Source organism: Diadema setosum, chromosome 6 (assembly GCF_964275005.1).
Source record: "Diadema setosum chromosome 6, eeDiaSeto1, whole genome shotgun sequence".
NCBI lineage: Eukaryota > Metazoa > Echinodermata > Echinoidea > Diadematoida > Diadematidae > Diadema > Diadema setosum.
In genome coordinates this window covers 29,099,581-29,124,046 of record NC_092690.1, presented here as the reverse complement: position 1 = coordinate 29,124,046, position 24,466 = coordinate 29,099,581, and the positions used below count along the sequence as shown (strand labels likewise).

Here is a 24,466-nt window from a genome sequence, read left to right as displayed (position 1 = left end):
CAATGAAAAACATAAAGTCGAAAAAACAAAGAAATACATAAGAAATTCAAAAAACAATAAAATAATTAAGAAATTTTTTTGGATGGCTCAATTTTTTTCTCTTATATTTGCTTAGGACACTAAAAAGAATATTTACACAAAAAATGTGCCCATTTCAGGCTTTATTTAGTGATTTATACCAAACTGTCTGATTTCATGCATCATTACGCATAAATTAGCATAATTTAGCATAAATGACAATTTTTCAAAAATCTAACTTCGTAGTACTTTAGATTATATCATAGGCAATGTGTGTGCCAATTTTCGTCGCGATCGCGCGGTCGACAGCCGAGATCTGGAGGGGGGGCCTGGGAGGCCCCCCCCCCGGCTCTATGATCTACCTAAATAGCCCGGCCTAGTTAGGGTTAACCCTAAAAAGACTGGGGGGGGGGGCTTTTTGGGCCCCCCCCCCCCCGACATTTTTCGCGATAAATCTGGAACGTAAAAATCTCGCGCCGCGACGTTTTATGACTTTTTTCTTTCAAGTGTTGCGCAACTTTTGAGACCAAATTCGCGACACCTGGGTACGCGGTTCTGAAGTCACGCAATATTTTGTAAGTGCATGTCAGACCCGAATTTGCTCAAAAACGTGATTTCTTGTACAAATCCAATGCAAATTCTGTTTCTGACCAAAATTCATAAATGTATCATTATTTTTACTTTTACTGATCAAAATCAATTAATTTCATGTTTTTTATGATTGAAATAGTGTCGCCGATGATTTCCATTGAAAAAAACAATAAAAAACAAAACGTCGAAAACAATGAAATACATAAGAAATGTTAAAAACAATAGAATACATAAGAAAAAAACTTTGATACTGCCGTTTTTTTTATGTACCTTCAATGAGAATCCTACACAGAGTACCTAAACCCAAAATCAGCAGGTTTGGGCCTTTAATTACAGATTTACAGCCATTTTTTTTTAATTCATGCATAAATTAGCATAATTAATTCATTAGAAATGAATTTGAATATTTGTGAAATAATTACCTATTCAGTTTTGTAGATTACCATGTGGGTGACGCGCGTGCCAATTTTCCTTGCGATCACACAGTCAACGGCTAAGATCTTGGGGGGCCCAATGAGCCCCCCCCCCCCCCCCCTCCCAGTCCTATGAGGCATCAAAATAGCCCAGTCTTTTTAGGGTTAATGGAGGTAAAAATTGCTGCCAACTCTTGACCCTTTGCCCCACAAACCATCAATTTATTTGCTGTCCAGTCCCTCACCTCTCATCGTTCCGCTCAGGGCCTCCGCACTCGCCTTGTCGCTGAACTTGAACACCGAGTCGTCGCCGATGACCCTCTTGCCGGGCGTGCTGGGCTCCGAGCTGCTGGAGCTGCGGCGGTGGGGCGACTTCAGCTTGCACGGTGACGTGGGGTCGTTGTCGCTCTCACACTCGCTCTTGCCTGGGAATAATCACAGGAGGATAATGAGATTTTGTCAATGCACAAGAATGTGTGGCTACTGCAGCTAAAAGTATTATCAGGGTGAGCTTGAATGTACAAAAAAAAAAAAAAAAAAGATGCTGGCTCCTTTCGTTATTAGTTTCTTTCTTCTTTTTTTTTTTGGGGGGGGGGGGTAGAAGTATTCAGCCAGATAGTAGCACCATTTCAAAGAGAAAGTGACAATTTACTTGGTACAGGCACTCACACTTTTCAATTACCAGTACTGATAACAACAGTATCTATACCTAGCTTTTTTCAATGAGAATTGGACCATTAGTAGCAAGGAGGCATAACAAAACAAACAGCTCTACTGGCCTAACCAATAAACAAACAGCTCAAGATGGCATATGACACTGTTCATTCATTTAGATAAAACCGAGGGAAAGGAGTGAAATAAAAATAGATGCAAGAGAAGGGAAGGGAGAGAAGAGGGATGCCAGTTGCTGATGCCCTGCCTCTTGAGCGGACATAGGAGACCCGAAAGGTACAGTTGGTGGTGGTGGTGGTGGTGATAATGTAGTGTAAGAGGGAGCTGCGGGGATATGTATGGCAGGGAGATGGGAAGAGCAGGGGGATGGGCGGAGCCAGAGATGGGCAGGGCAGAACAGGGAATTGGATGGAGCAGTCAGGGGATGGGCAGAACCTGGGGATGGGTGGGATGGGCAGGGATTGGGTGGGGCAGACTAGGGAAGGGGTGGGCTGCAAGTGGGAGGGGCACAATTGGGGCCACTCACTTGTGGATCTCGGCAGGGGGATGGGCAGTGCAGGAGATGGATGGAGCCCTGGTATATGAGTGGGCGGGGACAGGAATTGGTTGGGGCAGACTAGGTATGGGCGGGGCTGCAAGGGGGAGGGGCACAATCCGTAGCTACTCACTTGTGGATCCCTTCCGCTTGCGCCTGTAGCTGCTGACGATGGCCTCGGGGGTGAGAGGGATCACATTCCTTTCATTGGTGTGCTCCTCGGGGTGGTACTCCGGTAGCTGACGAAACTTGTCTTCAAAGTTCACCTCCTCCAGAACCCTGCAAAGGGATGGACAGATGGATGGTTGAGTACTAGCTGAGATCACTGACACCCTTGTGGGATGACCCTTCTGGAAAACTAGCTCACCACTTGCAGTGACTGCTTTGCCATATTCCATTTGAGCAGTCCAAAGTAATGTGCCTTGAAAACTTTACCACTATATTGTCTCTACAGAGCCGCTTGCATGATCATCAATGCTTCATGTAAAAGTGGCAATTGTTTCTAGATATGTACATATTTTGCCTCTTTACTGCTGAACAAATGGACCTGATGCAATGAGAAATATCTAGTGGACAATAGTATACACATATCTTTTTCTCTTTCATTTTGAATTTTCCACCATAGCCTACGAACAGAGTACTTTGCTTCTAAACAAAGGAGACAGCATGATAAACAGCATTGCACAAGCCATGTTTCCAAAACCTGTTGACCATCAGGAAAAGAACCTGACTGGCAATACCAGTTCAGCGCTCAATACTATATTGGATGTGAAGTGGGGGTAAAATAAACTGATTATATCATACATACAGGGCTTCGAGCATGCATCCATTGATATCAGGGAGACTCCATAGAGTAATCAAGGAGATCCTTAAAGGGGAAGGCTAGTAACTGATCAGTGGGAATCAGTGGGAATGCTGGAGGATGATTGTTCCAATCCTTGTGGGATTCATTTAAGAGTACATTATATATCTATTGTTGTGTGAAAATTATTTGCTTCAGAATGGTCTCATATTCAAGTAATGTGCAGTTTAATGTTTGCAGGTTAGCGTGCCTGGTCAGTGACGGGGCATTAATCTGCACATTACTTGAATACGAGACCGTTCTGAAGCAAATAATTTTCACACAACAGTAGATATATAATGTACTCTTAAATGAATCCCACAAGGATTGGAACAATCATCCCTCAGCATTCCCACTGATTCCCACTGATCGGTTACTAGCCATTCCCTTTAATTAATACATGCATTTCGATGGGGTAAAACATTTCAAGGATCAGGGAGATGTCAAATTCTCTTATCTAGACATGGAGAGATACAGAAGTTGTCGGGAAGACTCCTGCAGATGAAACGTCTGTGACTAGAGACAGGAGGTTTTTCAAAAATCGGCACACTCACCTCTCCATTCCGTCGTCAATCTTTCTCTTCAGGATATTCTGCTTCGCCTCCTTCCCCGGGGTGGACGGAGGCACCTGCGAGAATTCCCCCGCGGATGGGGCAGGAAGGGCGCCCTCACTTGCCGCTGCTGCCGATACTCCTGCTGCTGCCGTTGCCTTGTGCAGATCACCGTTCTCCTGGGCGTGGATGCTGCCGCCTGGATCAGGCTCTGCCACTCGGTGGGTCGCATGCGCACCGGAGTCTTCGGGCGAGGTGCGACACGGCGCACTCTCTGTGTTGACATTTTGATCAAAATTAGCAATACAAATGACAATTGACAAATCAGTACGGCAGGGCAGTCATCTTTATGTCTCGTACTTATAATCATGTGGCAGTGCCAATGAATTCTGTCTAGGAGTCATTATCTGCATTGTGTCAGTAGCACAAAATAGGTAAATGGAAGATTAAACGAGAACTTACCGTTTGAAGTTTAATATTAATTTTATGAGTAATTGGAGGGTGAGATTACGTCATATATGAGATCCCGCTAGTGCGCGCGCCACTCAATATTAGAAGCTAGAATGTGACCACTGATGTAGGAAGATAACGAGAGATTAAGTTACCGTTTGAAATTGAGGGAGGGTGAGGTGGGACGTAATCTCACCCTCCAATTACTCATAAAATTAATATTAAACTTCAAACGGTAAGTTCTCGTTTAATCTTCCATTTTATATCGTAATTTCGTGAGAGATTACGTCATATATGAGATTTCGAAGCCAGTGGTTACATTCTCGAGGCAACCCCCCCGAAAAGGGGTAGGGAGCATACCTTAGATAGATGTTCCATTGCCATTCTCATTCAGGCTGAATGCTGCATAGATATTGTGTCTCCAAGAGTTCACAAGTTCAGGCAGTTCAAGACATGTCTGCTCAAATCTTAGGGCTTCACAGTCTATTTTTTGATAATTGTTTCTACAAAATTTTTCTCAGCAGGACAGGGCTTGTTGTAGTACTTGCGAAAGGTTCTTTCGTTGGCCCAACCGGCTTGCGCAAGTATCTTAGATACTGGGAAATTTCCTTTATTGGCTGCGGAGGTAGACGCTGCCCGAGTAGAATGCGCCTTGTAGATCCCTGTATCAATACCCGCAGCCTCCAAAACCTCCTTAATCCAGCGAGCGATTGTTTGAGAGGATACCCTGTGATACGGTTTCTTGTAGCTAACAAAAAGGTACCGCTCACTAGCTCTGATCCTGTGGGTCCTTCTGATGTATTCCTGCAAGTACCTGACCACACAAAGTCTCCTGTCTGGTGGGTATGCCTGGAGCTTGACACTGTGTGAGTAATTTCCAGGCTTGCTCTGTTTTAGGAGATCATGAAGGTGAAAGGTGGCTGCATTCTCTCTTAACACCATATCATCCAAGCTTAGGTAGTGTAATGATTGAATCCTTTGTGCTGAGATTAATGCAATAATCACACACAATTTAAGCGTCAATTTTTTCAGGTCCAATACGTGCGCTGGGGACCAAGAACGAAGAAAATTGAAAACAAGGTTAACGTCCCACGTTTCCATGTATCTAGGCTTGGGTGGGCGTAGCTGAAAAACTCCCTTCATAAACCTCTGGATAAAGGGATGGTTTCCAACTGTAAACATAGTATCTCGAAGTATCACAAATGAAGATAGAGCACTCCGTGCTAAGTTTATGACACTGTAACCTGCCCCTTTTTCGAAGAAAATGTCACTCAGGAATTCCAGGACAGCTTGAACATCTGAATACAAGTAGTTGCTGCATTTCTTGTCACAAAATGCTTTCCATTTGTTTATGTACACTGCATACTGTTTTTTAGTCCCTTTTCTCCAAGAAGAGGCCATTACAGCAATTATCCGTGCATTCAATCCCGCATCTCTGAAGGGGTTGCACAGAACCTGCAAGCAAGAAGATCAATCTGAGTGTGAAGTGGGTGAGGAGTGTTAGAAACTGGCAATGTTAGTAAGGATTCACTCCTATGAATAACAAGTGGTTCCTCATTCATCATCCTGTTTAGGAGAGGAAACCACGGCTGGCTTGGCCATTTTGGGACTACTAGTATCCCAGCTGCATTATCAGATTTGATTTTTTGAATGCACTTAGCAACTAAGCAGAAAGGAGGAAATGCATAAAAGTACCACTTTCCCCAATCGAGAGTAAAGGCATCAACAGCCTTGGCATGTGGGTCGGGCAGCCATGTGACATAGTTCTCTACCTGCTTGTTAAGTCTGGAGGCAAATAGGTCTATTTCTGGTGTCCCAAAACGTGAGGTTATTTCTTGGAAAACTGTGCGGTCAAGCATCCATTCTGTGCGGTCATTGAATTTTCTAGACATGCGGTCTGCCTCCACATTCAGCTTTCCTGGCAAGAGTGCTGCTGTGACCCAAATTTTATGAGTTTCGCACCACTGCCAAATCTCTCGGGCTGCCCGATCACAGTCAAGGGATTTAATGCCTCCCATGTTATTAATGTACGCAACAGCAGTACTGTTATCTAGCCGTAACAAGACATGAATGTTTTGTGAATTAGAACAGAAGGACTTGAGTCCCATGCCAGCAGCCAGGGTCTCCAGATAATTAATCTTATTCTCCCTGGCTTTTTGCAGCTCGTCTTCATTCCATCTACCCCTTGTATGGGTGGTATGATCAGATGCCCCCCAGCCTTTGCCACTGGCATCCGTGCACAATTCGAGCATAGGTTTAGGGTGTCGTAAGGGTGAGAAAGCAGACTGCACATTGTCTATCCACCATTGCAGCTCTTCTTTTGCTTCCAAAGATAGGCTCATTTTTCTGTCACAATGCCCCTTATTCATTTTGAGTGCTTTGATTTTGTCCCTTTCTAAAGCCCTGTAATAGAGCTGTCCATACTGGACTGCGGGAAATGATGCTACCATTTTCCCGATAATTCTAGCCACCTGCCTGACACTGGGGTTTGCTATTTGCATAAGTTCAGTGCACAAGGACTGTATTTCCTCTGATTTGTTATCAGGCAGTCGAATTGTCATGGTCTGAGTGTTGAGAATGAAACCAAGAAATTGTATTTCTTGAGTGGGGCATAGTACTGATTTATCTGGGTGCACCAAGAACCCAAGTTGTGCAAGGATGCTAGTGGTTTCCAAAACCGTTTGCAAAGTTTGATTCTCACTTTCTCCAATAATGAGGATATCGTCAAGGTATCCAATTACTACATGCCCTTGCTCTCTCAGTAATGTGAATGCAGGTTTCAGTAGTTTAGTGAACAACCTTGGCGCCGTGCTCAGGCCATTAGGCAGTACTTTGAATTGCCAAAGTTGATTTTTCCAGGAGAACTTTAAGAACTTCCTGTGTGCTGGGTGCACAGGTACTGTATAGTACGCGTCCCGAAGGTCGACTGAAGCTAAGAAACTATTTTCTGAAATGAGTTCAATAGCAGTATGGATATTTTCCATCTTAAAATGCTGGTACTGGAGATATTTGTTGAGATCAGACAGGTCTAGGATAACGCGTGTACCCCCATCTTTTTTAGTCCGTGTAAAAATATTAGACACGTATTCTCCAGTTTCCCTCTGGCACTGTTCAATTACTCCCTTGTCACGGAGTTTAGAAATTTCAAGATCAATATCAGCCTCTTCGGCTTTATCACATCGAAAAATGTAAGGGGGTTTAGTTCTAGATGGTGCACCCATCTCTTTACTGAATTCAAGCCTGTAACCACTTACAGCATTTAGCACATGTGGGTCTGAAGTAATTTTGCGCCACTTTGGGAAGAATTGCTTCAGTCGACCTCCTACCACAGGTTCTACATTATCATGATGACATAGCTTTGCATGATCACTAGAAAAGGATGTTATATTTACCTCGTCAGTTGAACTGGAGGTTATCGTGCTCTCTTCATCCCTGAGCCTTGCTTGCTGCCGCAGTGCGGTTGGTGCTGGCTGGGATGTGTGAAGGTGTGGGGAGCTGGCGGCTTCCCCCTCCCCTTGGGGCGCTGGCCCAAAAAAGCATGGCTGGTAGCTCCAGTCCACGGTCCTTTTGCACCTGTAGGCCTAGTCACATCACTTGTGCTTGCACGAGATGTAGTCCAGCCCGCGTCGCGGTACTGTTGGGGCAAATTTGAGCTTCCTGATGTAATCTTGCTCCTGCCCTTGCCATATGCACTCCTGCCATAGTCATACGGGCTGAAACGCTGCTTTTTGTACTGTCTGCTATGCTCACTCCTGAGGACACCCTCAGTTGCTTTTTGTTCATCTCTAATGTCTTTCATTTGCTTTCCCAGGTCGTCACCGAAAAGGAATTTGGAGACCGGTGTAGAGGGCTTGCAGAGATGTTGGAATTGATAACCAATGTCTGGTTTCATGAATTCCTTACGCAAGGAATTTAGCTCAAAGTTCGCACTGCACAGAAGTGCTAGTGCATCTTGCTGCTGTTCAGTAATATTCTGTGCCGACACTGTATGTATGTAGGCATTGATACCTCTCGTGAGATTCTTTTGGAGTCTCTGAAATTTGAGGTCTCGTGTCTTTGAAAAGGCAGGTAGCCCATTCCAGATTCTTTGGTTGACTTTCGGCACATCCACCAGCTCACAGTTGCTGGGAATGGGGTATTTAGTGATCGTATCATCTACCACTTTGGGCTCAAGCTGGTGGGTCAGAAGGTAGGCTGTAGACTTAGCAATTTCTGGGTCAATGGGGGGACCAACTTCCTCAGCCACAGCAAATTTGGCTGCAATGTTTGGAACTTTTTCCACTACAGGAGGGGGAACTTCGCCTTCTTCAATATCAAATTTGTCATCCTGACAACGATCCCCTTGACCTGGTTGGATAATCACCGAGTTTTCATCCATATCTCGGCCCAAAAATGGTGCCGCATATTCATCATCATAATGGCAGTCAGTATCTGCCGAGTCTGAAGGGGAGTATTCAGAACGAGCCCTGATACTCTTTCCATTGCCACCGCCTTCACGGGCTGGTGTCTGCTTTGCCGACTGTGCCTCCACAAATTGAACAACCACAGCTAACTGGCCTTCAAGCTTGCCGAGTCTATCTTCCAAAGTTGAAACTTTAGAAGCCAGTTTGGCAGGTGGTTTCACTGTTTTGTTTGCACCGGTACTACCACTAGGGTTAGCACTGCTTGTAGTTGCAGTAGTACTATTACTAGTACCTACCTTGCCGGCTCTAGTAGGCGTTTTACCTTTGGCTGTCGCAGTTTTCTGCTTGCACTCTTGTGCGTGTTGGTCTCCGCGACCCCCGCCGGTGGCTGCCGGGGACGCAACTGCTGTCAGCAGCGGTGGTGCGGCTGTGCCGCCCACGTTTGGAACGTTGGTTGAAGACATAAATACCGTTGTTGTTCGGCTGAAGAATGATCGTTAAAACCATAAAAAACCTGGCAAAACCTCCCGTTGAGGTAACTTTAGCTATTATGTCAATCCAACTCGAACGAAACTTGAATTTTCAAGTGCAATTCCGGCGAATTTTCCGATGCACAGAAATTCGCGTGTAAGCAAGATGGCGGCGACTAACGAATTGAGTGGCGCGCGCACTAGCAGGATCTCATATATGACGTAATCTCTCACGAAATTACGATATAAAATATTGCATCATAGGATCACTTTCTAATGCATCATTTCTTTGACTTTGACAACAGCACCTCTGAAATGCCTGAAATGCACGCAACAATTATTTGATTATTATTTCTCACTTTGTTGAATTCGTACAGAGGAGAGTATACATGGGAGGTTACAGTTTTATTAAGGTATATGGATCGAAATCTGTCCTAGTTTTTCTTTGAGAAACTGTGGCTATCAAAAATGCAGTAGATAGGGATGGGCAGATTCTTTGTTGCTTCTGTCTGTAGTTGTTTTTGTTTTACTTTGTTCTGTAATGTGCTGTATCTGCTTTTCTGTACCAAAAGGATTAATTGATCATACCAGGGCCCTGTAGTATAAAAGTTGAGATCACACTTAAGTCAGAAAATCAAACGCAAGTCTGTGAACACTCAGTTGTGATTGGCTGATAACTCATCTATATTTGATTCTTTTGACTTATGTTTGATTGCTTCTTTTCACACACCAGGGCCCTACGGAAAGAACAAAAGGGAGGAGGCATCAACGCACCTCTGCTGCTTTGAGTCACCGCTGGCGATGGTCCCCTCGTGGAGTGGGCGGGACCCTCCTTCTCTTCTCTCTCTCTTAGCATACCCTTCTCCATCTCCTTGGTCTCTTGCTCCGCCATGGCAACCGACTCCCCACTCCGCCCGGGGGAGGGGGAGGCGCCGTCCTGATGCGGGTCAACTCCATCATTCTCGGACCCCATCGCAGCTCTGCTGCTCGACTGAATTACGTGCACACACAAAAAAAGCAGAACACATTTAAAATCTGGACAAACATGTATTGGGGATTACACTGAATCTCACATAAAAGATCTCATCCCTTGATCTATAGGAAAAACAGAAAAAAATAACAAACAAACAGAATTGTTCATGGCTCACATGTGGGTAAAATAGAAGTACATATGAAATAAGAAAAGTAATTTCGGTCACCTTAGTTTGTAAAATGCACACACATGGGAGTGGCAGTCAGTTTGTTTAGATGGCTACTTGATAGTATAGATCTGAAAACATGTACCTTTACATTTTGGATGAATCATGAATGCGGCGAGTTATACTGAAAATTGGTCTGTGAATACTCTGTTCTATCTTCATTGGCAAGGCCACATCAAATTTTCCTAATTTTGCAACCACCAGCTGATCCCAGTTTATGAGTTTTTTCTTCAGCTGGAGGCAAAGGGAGGCAATTTCTCACCCTTGTCTCCCTCTTGGGAGTCTTTCCGCTCCGATTGTACTCCTCCTCCATAATCTTTCGGTACAGCTTGCCCTTGCATGACCTTTGTGGTTTGCCCTTTGACCCGTCGGGACCTCCGGGATCTTCCGCATCCTGGCTGGGCCCTCCCTGCACCTGTCTAGTACTGATGTCTGATTCGTCTGTGCCCTGCCTGTCGTCATCCATGTTACTCGTAAAGTTCTTCCTTCCAACTGCCTCATCGTTCTTATCCCGGGAATCAAAGTTCGATTGTGAACGGGTGGTCCTTGTGCAAGCACCTTGTCTACTGTCTGGGCTGTCCCTGTTCACATCCGGACTTCTTTTATCACCGCCGTCACTGGCACGCGATTCAGCTCGCTGGCGTGGTTCTTCATCCTCGTGGCTTCTTGGCGCATCACTCGAGTCCTGTGACGATGCCACGGTGGAAGGGAATCTCGCGGACTCTCGTCCCGACACGTCAGAGTCTTTTCCGGCACTGCTCCCCGACTTCTTTGCAGCTAGTCGCTCACTCTGTGGAGTCTGTATCGGGGCCAGCTTGGGCATGGCCTTGTAGCTGGCAAACCCTACCCCCGTGGGCTGGGAGCCACCCGCGGTGAATACGGCACCGTTGGATGCAGCCGGTTGCATGGCGCTGGTGGTGGTGCGCGAGCCATTGAGGTTGGCGGGACTGTGGGGAGGTAACGTCGTGACGATGGGAATGGTGGCCAGGGGGGCCTTGATCTTTTTGGGGCGGGGCGAGCCGTTGGTATGGGGTGAGACGCTGTCAATGTGAAGTTGATGCGTGCCAGTGCCTGTTTGCAAAGAAAATATACAGACACGACATGAATAACTCTACATTGGGTTCAAGCCCACATGGAATCTACTCACACATTTACAATTTAACAGGTGAACCCTGCACCTTACTTGTAGACAATGAACAAAAGAGATGACAACTGTTTTGACATATCTGAGCATACTAATTTCTAGAACATGGGTAACAAACCTCTCCGAACTTTCGACTATATATCGCTATGTGATGTTATTTCACTGATTTCTAACTATCCAGACAGTTGGCGATTTCAGGGTATAAAAATCTTACATGATCACAAAGTTAGTAGAGTGTGTGTGTTCGTAAAGTTCACTGGTCATAGTGATATTGATGTCATTTCTGAAATGGCTATTATGCAGTTATCATCAGGCACACTGATGGTGGGCCTTAGCAGAGAGGGGTACCTACCTATGGTGCTTGCTGGTGCATGCACCATCCCACTCCCAGTTCCACGGGGTGGTGGTGCCTCCCCCTGCTTGATGGAGACAGTGATTGGAATCGACTGGCCGACCATCGTCGTCCCCTGCATCACCACCGGCTTGGAGATGGTGGTGGAGGAGGAGGAGGAGGCTAGTGGCGTCATTCCGGAATGGATGACGGTGGTGCCCGGTACCCCTGACACAGAGGACGCCGTCATGGTGAGGGAGGAACCCGAATGAGGGACAGCAACAGCCCCGCTGGGATTGGGCGTCGCAGAATTGGAGACGGAGGGGGAGGAGGAGGAGGAGACGGGCGCTGTCATGACGATACCAGTGATAGTTTGGGAGGAATAGTTTGGCTGGGAGGTGATGTTGACCACGGGTTGGAGAGGGGGAACCGTCTTTGTGGGTTTGGGTGCCACCGTCACTTGGTTCTGAGTGCCAGTTGGGGCTTTCGTTGCAGGAAGAATCTTTGTTGATCCTGCAGAGTAAAACATAAAGTCCAAATGAGGCCCAATCTTGCTTTACTTTGTCCCGTAAAAGACTTTAAAAAAAGAGTAAATGCAAAAGTTGGAATAATAATGATGGCAGGACTAACTAGCTGCAAGAGCAGCATCATATTCATTCGGCTACTCTGAGAAAGTGATACTCCACTTTCATTTTTGTTAGTGTTACCATCACTATTTTCATTATCAGCATTTCAATCATACTTCTTGCTGTAGTATTTCAACATTGTTTACACCAAAATGCACATACATAAAGCCGTTTTTTCATCATTTAATAGTCATAATACTACTATCAACAATAATGACTGATATTCTTAAAGTACCTTTTCCACTATCTATCTGATATTACCATTTACATTGATTGTATAATATTAATATTTGGGGTTATCACTGTCTTGTAATTTTGCTGGCTATTTGTATGTTTAGATGCTTCTTTTTTTCTGAAATGATGGAAGTGACATGAATAGTCAGGACAAATAGACAGAAAACCAAGATCATTTGCAAGAAAAAGCACAAGGATTCCATTCATTCATTCATTCATTCATTCATCATTATTGGTCTATGCCAGGCATAGAAATTTTGCTTCCATTGACACTAAATCGTACCAAAATAAGCATGACAATACAAACACATCTAGCATCACAAGTACATATCTCAATGACAGGTACAATGAACACAAACAACACCCTGAGAGAAAAAAAAAAAAGAGCGAGAGAGAGAAAGAGATCATGTACCTGGAGTGCTACTCGTCTTGGCAGGGAGGATGTTGGCCTGCTGGATGAGGGTGGGGACCTGCAGCTTGGTCTTCCCACCTCCCCTCAGGGCGTCGGCATGCTGGATGATCACAGGTCCCTGAGAGGCCGTGGCTGCCGGCTGCACATACGTCACAGTCCTGCAGAAGCATTGACGCAGTTTTTTAAAAATAAATTGATAAGAATGTCCCAAACATTCATGAAGATTTTGCTTCATTACAGCATCCAAAATTGCCTACAAGCAACCAAAAATGAACTTTACAAAATGATCGTCATATTGAAAGATGTTGACAAGAGTTGTTACCAGGGGCCCATTTCATAAAACTTGTCATCAGTGACAAGTTGTCATAAATGCGACAAGCTACCGAAATCCTTGCATCTGATTGGCTGAGAGCAATTTGTCATAGAAATGTGGCAGTTGTCACTGATGACAAGTTTTATGAAATGGGCCCCTGGTGTCCTTCACACTTTGGAGTGCACTCTACAGAAATTTGAGGTCTGTTAATGTATTCTGTTTCATGTTGTACAAGCTGTTATTTTCGCAGACAGATATTTTTGTAAATGATCCGAGGAGGTCACAAACATTTTTGCGAGATGTTGTTTTCACGAATTAACACTGACACTGTCATACATTGTAAATGTACTATTAACCTAGCGCATGACGGCATTTTCGCACGTTTTTATATTACACCCTCGCAAAAATTACAGCTTATAGAATAGCTAGAATCTTTCTGTCTGTGGGAACATCGTTGCTGTTCTGTGCTTTTTCAGTTCTTTTATTTATTTGGTTTCTACACTTTTGGGATAAAGAGACATTTACTAGTAAAAACTTAAGCATGGAGCTGCCTGTTGCTTTATACATTAAAATGCATTCACACTTTGTGGGTAGTGAATGCGCTAGATTACAAGTTTCAATCTTTGCTCGTAAAACATGACTCGGTGTTCCCTGGTGAAGAATATATCATTGCAGAAAACTGATAGAATGCATGTGAAAGAAACCAGCATCATTTATTTTGTCCAATTGCATAGATAAGGTGCAGTAAACACCAACCTTCCAGAAGAATCAACCCTGCCGTTTGCTAAATGTTTCTGTGAAAATGTGCCCACTGCACTATACATGTCAACCATTTTCAGATTTGCCTGTGGATTTTACAGACTGCACTCTATGACAAGCTCAAAGGCAATACTGCTAGGAAGATGGTGACAGCTCTGACCTTGTCCATTCCATGGCTGACTACTGACCTTTGACCCTGAGGTATGACCAGTCTCTGCTGCTGTGACGGCAGGACGGCCGTGTTGGACAGATTCAGCGACCCGCTCGAAACGGTGGCTTTGGTCAGTCCTGGGGCTGCAGCAACCGTCACCACAGGGCTGTATGGCTGCGTGATGATGTTTACCGGCTGAGATGTTATAGCAGTACCTGTGTTCCATTGGTGAGAAGTACGAAAAAAGAGGGGGATGGGGGGAGAATATTACCATCGGTTTGATCAGGGGGCCGTTTCATAAAACTTGTCATCAGTAACAAGTTGTCATAGATGTGACAAGCTACTGAAATCCTTGCATCTGATTGGCTGAGAATAAATTTGTCATAGAAATGTGGCAGTTGTCACTGATAACAAGTTTTATGAAATGGGCCCCAGGTCTCAGTCCATGCATGACAAGACCATTTTTAGCAATCACTACTGATGCAAAACTGGAGCTTAAAGCCTGTACAAAACACTTTACATCATTACAACTAGTTTCATCTTATTGCATAATACATCACTTTACACTGAATGAAACAAATCTACACTTAGTTGCTGCATATGATAGGTTCACTGCAGCACAATTGTGCCTGTATCACAACACTCTCCACCACGCAACATACAACTGGCAGCTTGCAAAATTCTTGTCACTTGTAATAGTGAGGGTAGGGTACCAAACAACAGCAGTTTAATACACTAATCACCTCCTGTATAGGAGATTCTACACAAATCATCCGCATCTTTTGGGTCACTGAAAATGGGAGTGCTCTTCTACCAGACTCAAAATGACTAATGGATGGTTCACTGCATGGTGCATATTTTGGTTCAGGATGAGAAATATCTGTTTTGTTGGACAAACATTTTAGTGATCACTAAACCAGCAATAAATAATGCAAAATATCAATAAGACAAAGGCTAGCTGATGGGCAGACAGGAGGACCCCTGGTAGAGAGATGTGGAGGGTGAAACTCACCAATAGAGACTCGCTGTGGAGACTGGTTGACCAGGTTGGACACCGGCCCCACTTGCTGGGGTAGTGTTACCATGTGCGGCCCAACGCTCACTGGCAGCGGCTGGGTGGTGATCACCGGTATCACCGTCTGAATCTTGCCGTGGTTGATGAACTGTGGCGTCAGCACACCGGCGCCCGGGGCGCCGGTGTTGATCTGAGGTGCCGATAGCGAATGGGTGGCACCGCCGGGCGCCTGGTTGGTGACCAGGGTGACCTGGTTTTGCTGCGGCACTGCCTTGAGGGTCACCTGGTTCTGCGCTGTTGGCGGAGCAATCTGCACATTTTGCACTTGCACCGGATTGGCCACCTGGACGTTAGTGGTACCTGCAACCTTTGACCCTGTGTTGATCTGTGCAGGGATCGAGGGCAGTATGTACTGAAGCTGGGCCAGGCCTGGGCTTTGGGCGACATTGTATGTTTGGACCGGCACCACACTTCCGTTCTGCTTGAGGACGAGGTTTGTCAGGACTGCTGTTGGAGTCGTTGGCACTTGCACATTGGTCACCTCGACTGGAGGCGGCGTCGCTAGAATCTTTCCCTGAATGGCGTTGACATTGACTGCATTAGTCGCAATCACACTTGTTAGGGGCTTGATGGTGGGGAAGCCCGCTTTGGGCATCGTGGGAGTGTTCGGCGATGCAATTGTCACATTTGGGAGATTCGGCCTTCCAATTTGCACCACCCCACCATCCAAACCCACACCCGCACTGCGCTGGAATGCCGGCGACCCACTCACGATACCCGGCAAAGAGGTCGGCACAAGAGTAGCGAGGTTGGCGCCCCCTTGCACACTGCTGTTGACGTCCGTCGGCCGCGGCGCCACGATCACCGACGTCGGCAGCGACTGGTTCAGGTTGGCCGGAGTCGAGGAGGGCCTGTTGGGGGCGATGGTCACGTGCCCTGGGACGATCACTGCACCGGGGCTGGGTGCGATGCGCACCGTGGTGGGCAGCCCGACAGAATGAGTGTTCCTGACCGCCGCCTCCTTGGGCGTGGCACTCTGGCGCTCCGTCCTCACCACACGTTCTCCTTGGTCCTTGGCACTGCTAGTCCCTGCTTCATCTGTTCCCTGATTTGGATTACCCTGAATTTCTTTGACTTGTGAATCGCTGGCATCTCGCTGCAATGCCCTGTCCTGTCCCGCAGGCTCTGGTTTCGACGCGCTCTGGCTAGCTTCTGCCCTCCCTTTCTTCCAAGGGTGGTACTCGTGGAATGCCTTGGCTTTGCTCCCTACCGGGTCCGACCTCCCGCGAGGGGAGTGCACCTTAAAGACCGCACCTGTCGGCTGGAAGGTGCTCTTCGACGTCGCTGGTCGCGAGGAAGCGCCGTCCGTCTGGTCCCCGCCGCCAAGCTCATTCCTTATCGGGGAATTTGAGTCCGGCTTGATCGGCTTGGGCCTATACGGCTTGTCAAGTGGTGGGAGTTGCTTCATTGGTGAAAACCGCTGCTGTGGAAACGCCTTGTTCTCAATTGTAGTCTCGTTCTCAGACTCCGTCTCCGACTCGCTGTCCTCTACGTTCTCCTTGCACTCCAGGTCAATGCACTGTGTCTGCTGGGCACTGCTTCCCTCGCCCTCTGCTGAAATGACAACAACAAAGTCAATCATTACTCCATCCCTTCTTCATTCCTGGACTTGGAAATGCATGCAGCCATTTGCCTTGGGGTGCTGATGCATTTTTATCCTATCTATCTTTATAACTTATGATAATCTATCACCAATATTATGAATAAAAATCAAATTTTGACCCCTTTCACTCACTATTTGTATACCTGTGAAACTCACGCTGAGAGGCTATCACAAACATTTTACACTGCTGTAGGCTATAAGAGGAAATGTTTGCTTGTTACTATGTTTCTTGGCTAGGTAAGACGAATTATGCACATTCTAATGTCCACAGAATTAAACTTCAAAATAGTATGACATATAACAAGCAAATACAATAATTTGTGTGCCTTTATTTTTATGCTAGTTTCATGCGTGTAAACTTCATAAAAAATCTCCACACCACAAAATTTCCACTCTGAAAGTATCGGGTCTGATGTTCCAATTGGCGAACAAAGCAAGGCCTGATACATGCTTTTCTTCAAACACATAACGCACACAAAGGATTACTGAATATGATTTTAGAGTTCAGTTAGGATAGCATAACAACAGGCCAGAAAGAAAAAAAGGAAAAGCATTGAAGTTCTTCAATAAAGATTTTAGAGAAGAATGCAAAAGGTGGATGCCACTTACCATTGGCAGCATCGTCACCCTCCTCATCGATCACCATTCGCTCGTCATCGCTGAGGGTCTCTTCGGATTCCAGGCGCGGCCGGGGGTCCTTGAGGGGTTTGAGAGGGGTGAGGGAGGGGACCGTCCGGCTGGGGCTGGGCTCCTCGGGGGCTCTCGTCTTGGGCGGGGTGCAGGCGGCGTTGCTGGGGCTCGAGACGGGAGTCTGCTGCAGGGAGTTGGAAACAAAGGTACAGGTGGTAAACTTATGTCAGACTTTATCACTAGGGATGAGTTCAATGTGATTAACCTCTTTCTTACTGGAGCTTGGAGTGTCATGCATTACTGTAAGGCATACTACACATCTGAGATGTACATCATCACAACAGTCTGCAAGAAACTGTTTCATCCCGAGAAGAAATGGAAAATTACATTTTCAGGTGACATGAGGATAGCAAAAGAAGCAAGTATAAATTCACATATTTCACACATAATCACAGTATGTATTTTTCTACAACTGACCAAGATAGCTAATTTTACTGTTTGAAAAAAAAAATGACTTTCAGAAAGAAGAACAAAAACAGAAGAAGCAGGTATGAATTCACATATTTTACAAATAGCAGTATATTTTTCTGCAACAGGGGAAGATAGGTAACTTTATTTTTCGAAAAAATGGCTTAATGAAATTGCATGTGGTACTGTAAAAGTGGATATTTTCGCGCTGGCCGGGTCAGAAGAGTTTCGCGTGTTTTTAATTCCGCGGAATCAAGACATGACGCACAGGAACGTATGGCAAGCAAAAATATTCGCGTGTTTTTATGTTCGCGCTAGTTTCTGGTTGCGCGAAATGCGCGAAAATTTCCACTTTTACAGTATACACACTGAATCACCACTATGGCAAAGCATTGAGAGGCTGCCTTCAACTCCCCTGGGCACTGTCGCATATGTCCATAACTAATGCAAGGTGAAATTTACAGTACTTTGAAATGAACTTTGTGATTGCGAATCCAATACATACATAGGATGCATGAGTTAGCCTTTAGCTTTCCCCATAGAGAAGAGCACTACTCAAAAGAAATGTATAATCTTCAGTGGGTCCAAGGGGACAAGGTTTTGTCTTACCATGCATGATATCAATGTATCATAAAGCACAAAGAGTTCTTATTTTCGGTCTCGTGAATATTCTCCTCTTATCATAGAAGTTAAGTTTGATGAGGTATCCAATGTCGGTCAAAAGACACACAAATGTTGACATATGACTGAGCAAACAGAGATCAACGTACCACCTTTGGGGCCGTCCCTGCCGGCTTCTGCGTCGGCGTGGTAACGGCGCTACTGCTGATGGTCATCTGGCTCAGACTCAAAGATCTCTTCTTAGGAGGAAGCTGGGTAATGATTGTAATCAATGATAAAAAAAAGAACAAACAAGAAAATTAATGCTAATTAAAACAATGGCACCATAAACTACAACATTGGAAAGGAGCACTAATTATGCTACCTAAGGCAGTGAAGATAATGACGAAAGCTATCCTCCTACTGTATCCATTTCTGGGAAGAGTGAAAGAGGGAAAAGTTGTCTATGATCAAACCAAACAGCTTTTCTTTTTCTTGTCTGATCTTTTAGCCTAAATAGAAATAAAAATAAACGAGACTTTTACTGGTGGTACTTCATTGTTGGTATATATATCCACAGTACCAAAGTCAAAAGTAGCAGTGGGTGTGGTAGATCACAACAGGGGGATTATCAAGTTCAGAGAGAGGGCACGGAGGGCTTGTCAAATTTACTGGTGGTGAAGATATAATACAGATTCTTTTTTGCAAGATCTCTTTTTTCCTTTCTTTTAGAGCTCATATGTCTTTTTTGCAACCCCCAGAATTAGATTCCTTTCACAAGCTGGTACGTTGTAGCAGTAGATAAGTCAGACCTCTCTTAAGGAAAAGAAAAATAAATTAATTAAACTGGGAACTTCTTCATGATGGAGGGGAAAACAATGCTTTAGTTCTCTGAGTTCTCTGAGGTGTATTACCTTAAAATTTCATACATGATGTTGGGAGACATTATTCTTAAACCATGCAAAATTTTGTGACTTTTGCCAAAAGGGATACACATACAACCTTTAATGTTCATTACTCTTCTTGCCAGACCAAACAAGTACCAGCAAAAGGAGCAAAAAAAGTGGGCACCAGCCTCTAGCTATTTATGAGAAAGAGTCCTCTAGGGGGTTTCCCTACTAGAGTTCCTCCACCTACCCCCCCCCCCTCTCTCTCTCCCTCTCCCTCTCCCTTCTCCCTCTTGCTCTAACAAAAGAGGCCCCAGCAGGGGGTTTTCCCTTCTAGCATTGAAAATGCAGCCTCTCCCACAATAAAATGGGGTACCGTCCTTTACCTACCACAACATCTCTCCCTCTCCCTCCCAGTGAGGTCTAAGGAGGGCGTTTCCCTTTAACTCTTTATGCACCACGGTGTAAACCCCGTGTGGAACATTATTCCGAGACTGCAACATAGGCATGCTTTGAAAAAAATGTTCTGTTTCTCAAATCTATGTAACTTTTTTTTTTCATAGATTTTTATTACACTGGGCATGTAATGGGCACAGTTATAAAGAAAATGCCAAGCTTTTGCTTTGACATAAATTTTATGACAAATCTGTGATTATTTTTCCTCCCAAATGACCAGCAGCCACATTATTGCCCAGGCATGACTTTTGCATGCAATACAGTGTCAGAAACTAAGAATTTTACTCGCAAATCCAATACCGTATATCATGCCAAATATTTCACAAGGTTTTTATTTTCACAAATTTTGCAAGTCGGGTGCTATTCGCGAATTTAAAAGCACGTAAATATATGAACTCTGATCCTGACATGAGTGGGGCATGCACACATACAATTCTCTGTTCAGTACTGTACACCAAAACTGCAAATTTAACCACTGATCAAACACTAACCTGTAGGATTGACCTCTCCACCGTCAGAGGACTCTGTTTTACGTTGGTGGTAGTTGTCCTTTCCTTGTCTGAGCAGCTGGCTGCAGAGGGCGCCCTTTCAGGCTCCGCCTTGCTCGCTGGGATAAAAGACGACAAAGAGATAGCAGATTGTTTCGTAGCCAGCGGGTTCACAAAACCATGTTTGTTCGGTTTCATAGTGCCGTATCTTGTAATCGTGTTTCTGTCTCACCATTCTCTGGCTGTGTTTGTCCAACTCCAGAGAGAGAATCACATTTCAAAAAGCGTTTCAAATGGCGTATACGAATGTGGTATGCATTGGACATCTCAGCCATTTCAAAACCAATTTTCACCATAGATTATAAACTTTGAATCCCTCTTAGAATTACATGCTCTTTCATAATTCATAAGAGGTTTCTCATTATCTCACACACACACACAAAAAGTTGGAAACGTGAAGCTCTATCTCAACCAAAACTATACCATCCATTTAAGACATGAGGAAACAGATAATTGAAATGTGGATGACTGGATAAATCATAAGATAGAATAAAAGAGTCAGAGACCAAAGAGGTCAACTTGATTCCTAGAGGACTTCGTGTTATAGTAGTAATCTACTTCCTACATCAAGGGCTGCCAACACTGACACATAAAAATGCAAGGACTTTCCAATGAGCTTCCAGGGATTAACTTGTGTGCTTAACTACATTTCAAATCAGCAATATACACTACAGATTCTCAAGCCTGGGAGATATTTGAAATCTTTCATGAGAACACAAGGGGAAGGTTGATTTTCTCTTTTTCCGACAGCCTCATGCAGAAATCAGGGAAACTTGGCAGGTTTCCTGCATGTTTTCCGTGGGCCAAAGGGCGTTCCCTCTTACCATGCTCCCAGGCAGGGCTGGCTGCCAACTCTGCTGCCTCGGTGTCAAACAGCCTTCGCTTCTCCTTGTGCACCTCCCCGTGGATGGGACTCCTCGCCCTGCCAGGGCTCATCATACGACTGGGGCTTCCCCGGTGGGCGGGGCCAGGGCTGATGAGCGGGCCGGGGCTGGTCAGGTGACTGGGGCTGGTCAGGTGACTTGGGCTAGTCAGGTGACTTGGACTGGTCAGGTGACTGGGGCTGGCCAGGGGGCTCATCATGTGCGTGGGCGACATTAACTGGAGTGGGCTGGTTACCCGGGCGGGGCTGGCCAAGGGCCCCGGGCTGCTCAGCGGGCCGGGGCTCGGCATGGGGCTGTTCATGTGAGACCCGCTGGAGTTGACCCCTCCGCTGGAGGACTTCTTCCGCTCTCGGCTGCACCACTTCCAGTCAGGATGGGCCTTGAAGTGGGCCTCTTTCACCTGGGTTGGACAAACAGTCAATGGATCATCATCAGAACATGCCTCTTCTCCAGATAAGATCTCATCTTCTGAGGGTTTTTTACATAACAGTCAATTTGATACAAACATACTACTAGTATATCATCACCATGAACTCATAGATCGAAAAGTACTTGGAACTGGAAATGAATGGTCATCAATCCATCCATCTGTCCTTCCTTTCTAATCCATCCATCCATCCATCTATCCATCCTTACATCCATCCATCTATCCTTACATCCAACCAAATTCTGAGATACTATCAATCCATTCATCTACCCATCCCTCATTTATTCATTTATTCATTCATTCATTCATTCATTCATTCATTCCTACCTGGAAGGCTAGCTCATGGTACTTCTGTTTCTCCTTAGGTTTGAGGGCGTACCACCACTCCCCTAGGATCTTGCTAACGGTGCGATTGTCCTGGTTTGGGTGCCGCTGGTGGACCAAGGCGCGGTGACGTTTGCTGAAGATCATGAAGGCGTTCATCGGCCGCCGCACATGGTCCTTGTCCCGGCTCTGCAAAACGGAAGAGAGGGGAAGAGAGATCAGGTTTAGGTTTAGTTGCTTTGATTGGTCCAAACCATAGGAACCCAGCATCCACAGACTTCACATGGATGGATGGGGTCATGCTTTTTCAGTCATTGGACCAAAACTTTGACAGCGAATCAACTACATGTACCTACAGAATTATATAAACTTTCATAAACAGAAACATTTATATCCACGCTGAAAACCATCTGCTCCTCTCATATCAATGATTACATATTGTAATCTACTATATCAAGGAGAATTGTACTTCTGTCTTTGCTTGCTTGTTACACCTGTAGCTTGTATGTTATATTTCTACCCACTCTCTTATGTTTGTACATGTATATTTCTAGAAAAGCCATGACCACCAAAGTGGACCTGTGTACTACATAAATAGCCAATATTATGATCATTAAAAGATAATGCAATACCACATCACAGAGCATGATGATTACAATGAAACGCACACAAAGTCATACAAACACAATTACATGTACCAACTGAAAGTAAACAGCAAAGATAATAATATCAATGGCCATAATACCACAACAGTAACATGCAACAAAGCACATGGCAAAGCTTGTCAATTCCTTTCTTCCACTTTTTTTTTACGCAGTGAGACCTTTGACCCTTTAACCTTTCAACCCTGCACATGACCTACAGAGGGCGCTCACCTTGCGCGGACTCTTCGGCTCCTTCTCGTCCTTTGGCAGTGAGCTGAGCGACTGTGATCGTCGCTTGCTGGGAGATACGCTGCCCGTCGTCGGTGGGAAGGTAAATGCACTTGGCCTGAAATCAAATGAATTAGGTGAAGCTTTATTTAACATTTTTGCTCCCATGCTGCACTTTAAAAACACAGTATGCACTAGTACAACATAAGTGTATCTGCATTGAGTGCTTGAAATTAAGTATCTTTACGTAGTACATTCTGCGAGTGTGTATATGTATAAATACAGATAAATAGATAAAGACAGATAGATAATACATACATTCATACATACATACATACAGAAATATATATGATAGATTGATAGAAAAAAAGTATATTACTGGAATTAAAGTGCTTTAACTTATACTTATTTAATTTTCTCCACTGAAGTAAAAGTGAAAAGCAAAAAAACAACCTATAGAAGAGAAAAAGTTTCAGAAGTCAAAATAGCTGACAAGAATGATGAAGTGCTCCCCCTTCAACATCTCTCAAATCTACATACATTAAATGGCTATTTTACAGAATCATTTCTTGCTACTGAACATGCAAGGAAATCAGTGTTGCACATAAAATATGCGTTGGATAAAACAGTAACTCATGCTACCTCACATCCACATTCTTGAAACTCTTTTCACTCTTTCTTTTGAACAGAGTGTACAATACTCTGGCATTTTTTGTGCCAATTGGCACACAAACCACACCAAGGGTTACCCTCTCCTTTTCCTGCCCCCCCCCCAACCTCCCCCTTCCCCCTCCTTCCCATCCACCTCCCCCACCTCCCCCACCCCCCCCCCCCCCACCCACGCCCCCCTCCTTCACCCTCAACCAACACTCCAGGTGTTTGGCAAGGTGCTCCAGGGTACTCACACCTCCTCCCGCTTTGGCAGGAGTCCATCATGTTTGCCCACGAGGGTCGTGGCTCCCTGGATCTGTCGCATCGTCGGAAGCCTCGCCGTGTCACCTGGGTCACGAGGTGTGGTGGGAAAAAAAGAACAGAAGTCAAGTTACCTCTCATAGATAGTCATATAGGAACATAGGTGGGGTGGAGTGGATATTCATGTCTGTGTCAAAAACTGGGAATCCTGTCCCCCATAGGGTGATGTTTTGATATGGATTTTATTCTGCATACGTTTCCTTTTCATTTGTATTGCATTTTACGGCGTAGCTCATGTTCCACCCTCTCCAATTTGTTACACTCTTAGAAGATGAATGTGAGTTTTATATACACATGATTGTCAGTGTGGTTCTATTCACCAACAGTGAAGTCTCTGCCAGTTTGAATAATTTGCCTTAAATATGCCTACCTTAGTTGTGAATGACCAATGATGCACAATAGAACCATTATTTCTGCATAGCACTTCAAGAAATTGGCACATAATTTCAATGTCACTTGTACCTGTATTTTTACTTGAACATATATTCACAGTTGCTTTGTCCTACCCAGGTAAAAAAATAATCATCAATTTGTATTTCTGTAAAAAAGATTTCACCATTAAATCTACACAGTATAGGACTGCCAACATTCATACAACGAAAACAGG

At 44.9% G+C, this 24,466-nt stretch overlaps 2 protein-coding genes across 2 annotated transcripts in view; both read right to left on the bottom strand.

Annotated features, from left to right (window-relative positions):
* The window catches only part of LOC140229693 (uncharacterized), a 116,050-nt gene that overhangs the window by 4,940 nt on the left and 86,644 nt on the right, over positions 1 to 24,466 (bottom strand). Inside the window, exons 6-24 of the mRNA XM_072309936.1 lie at positions 23,793 to 23,886; positions 22,891 to 23,005; positions 22,019 to 22,204; positions 21,205 to 21,664; positions 20,324 to 20,439; positions 18,663 to 18,761; positions 17,401 to 17,605; positions 15,126 to 16,742; positions 14,151 to 14,328; positions 12,891 to 13,048; positions 11,640 to 12,131; positions 10,406 to 11,214; positions 9,719 to 9,935; positions 8,771 to 8,901; positions 5,476 to 5,526; positions 4,842 to 4,959; positions 3,625 to 3,895; positions 2,363 to 2,508; positions 1,268 to 1,447 (exon numbers count right to left, since the gene is read on the bottom strand). Coding sequence (XP_072166037.1) covers positions 1,268 to 1,447; positions 2,363 to 2,508; positions 3,625 to 3,895; positions 4,842 to 4,959; positions 5,476 to 5,526; positions 8,771 to 8,901; positions 9,719 to 9,935; positions 10,406 to 11,214; positions 11,640 to 12,131; positions 12,891 to 13,048; positions 14,151 to 14,328; positions 15,126 to 16,742; positions 17,401 to 17,605; positions 18,663 to 18,761; positions 20,324 to 20,439; positions 21,205 to 21,664; positions 22,019 to 22,204; positions 22,891 to 23,005; positions 23,793 to 23,886 — 5,643 coding nt within the window. The remainder of the gene's footprint in view (positions 1 to 1,267; positions 1,448 to 2,362; positions 2,509 to 3,624; positions 3,896 to 4,841; positions 4,960 to 5,475; positions 5,527 to 8,770; positions 8,902 to 9,718; positions 9,936 to 10,405; positions 11,215 to 11,639; positions 12,132 to 12,890; positions 13,049 to 14,150; positions 14,329 to 15,125; positions 16,743 to 17,400; positions 17,606 to 18,662; positions 18,762 to 20,323; positions 20,440 to 21,204; positions 21,665 to 22,018; positions 22,205 to 22,890; positions 23,006 to 23,792; positions 23,887 to 24,466) is intronic.
* LOC140229490 (uncharacterized) lies at positions 7,484 to 8,449 on the bottom strand. Its single transcript, XM_072309743.1, has one exon. The coding sequence runs from the start codon at positions 8,447 to 8,449 to the stop codon at positions 7,484 to 7,486; it is 966 nt and encodes a 321-aa protein (XP_072165844.1).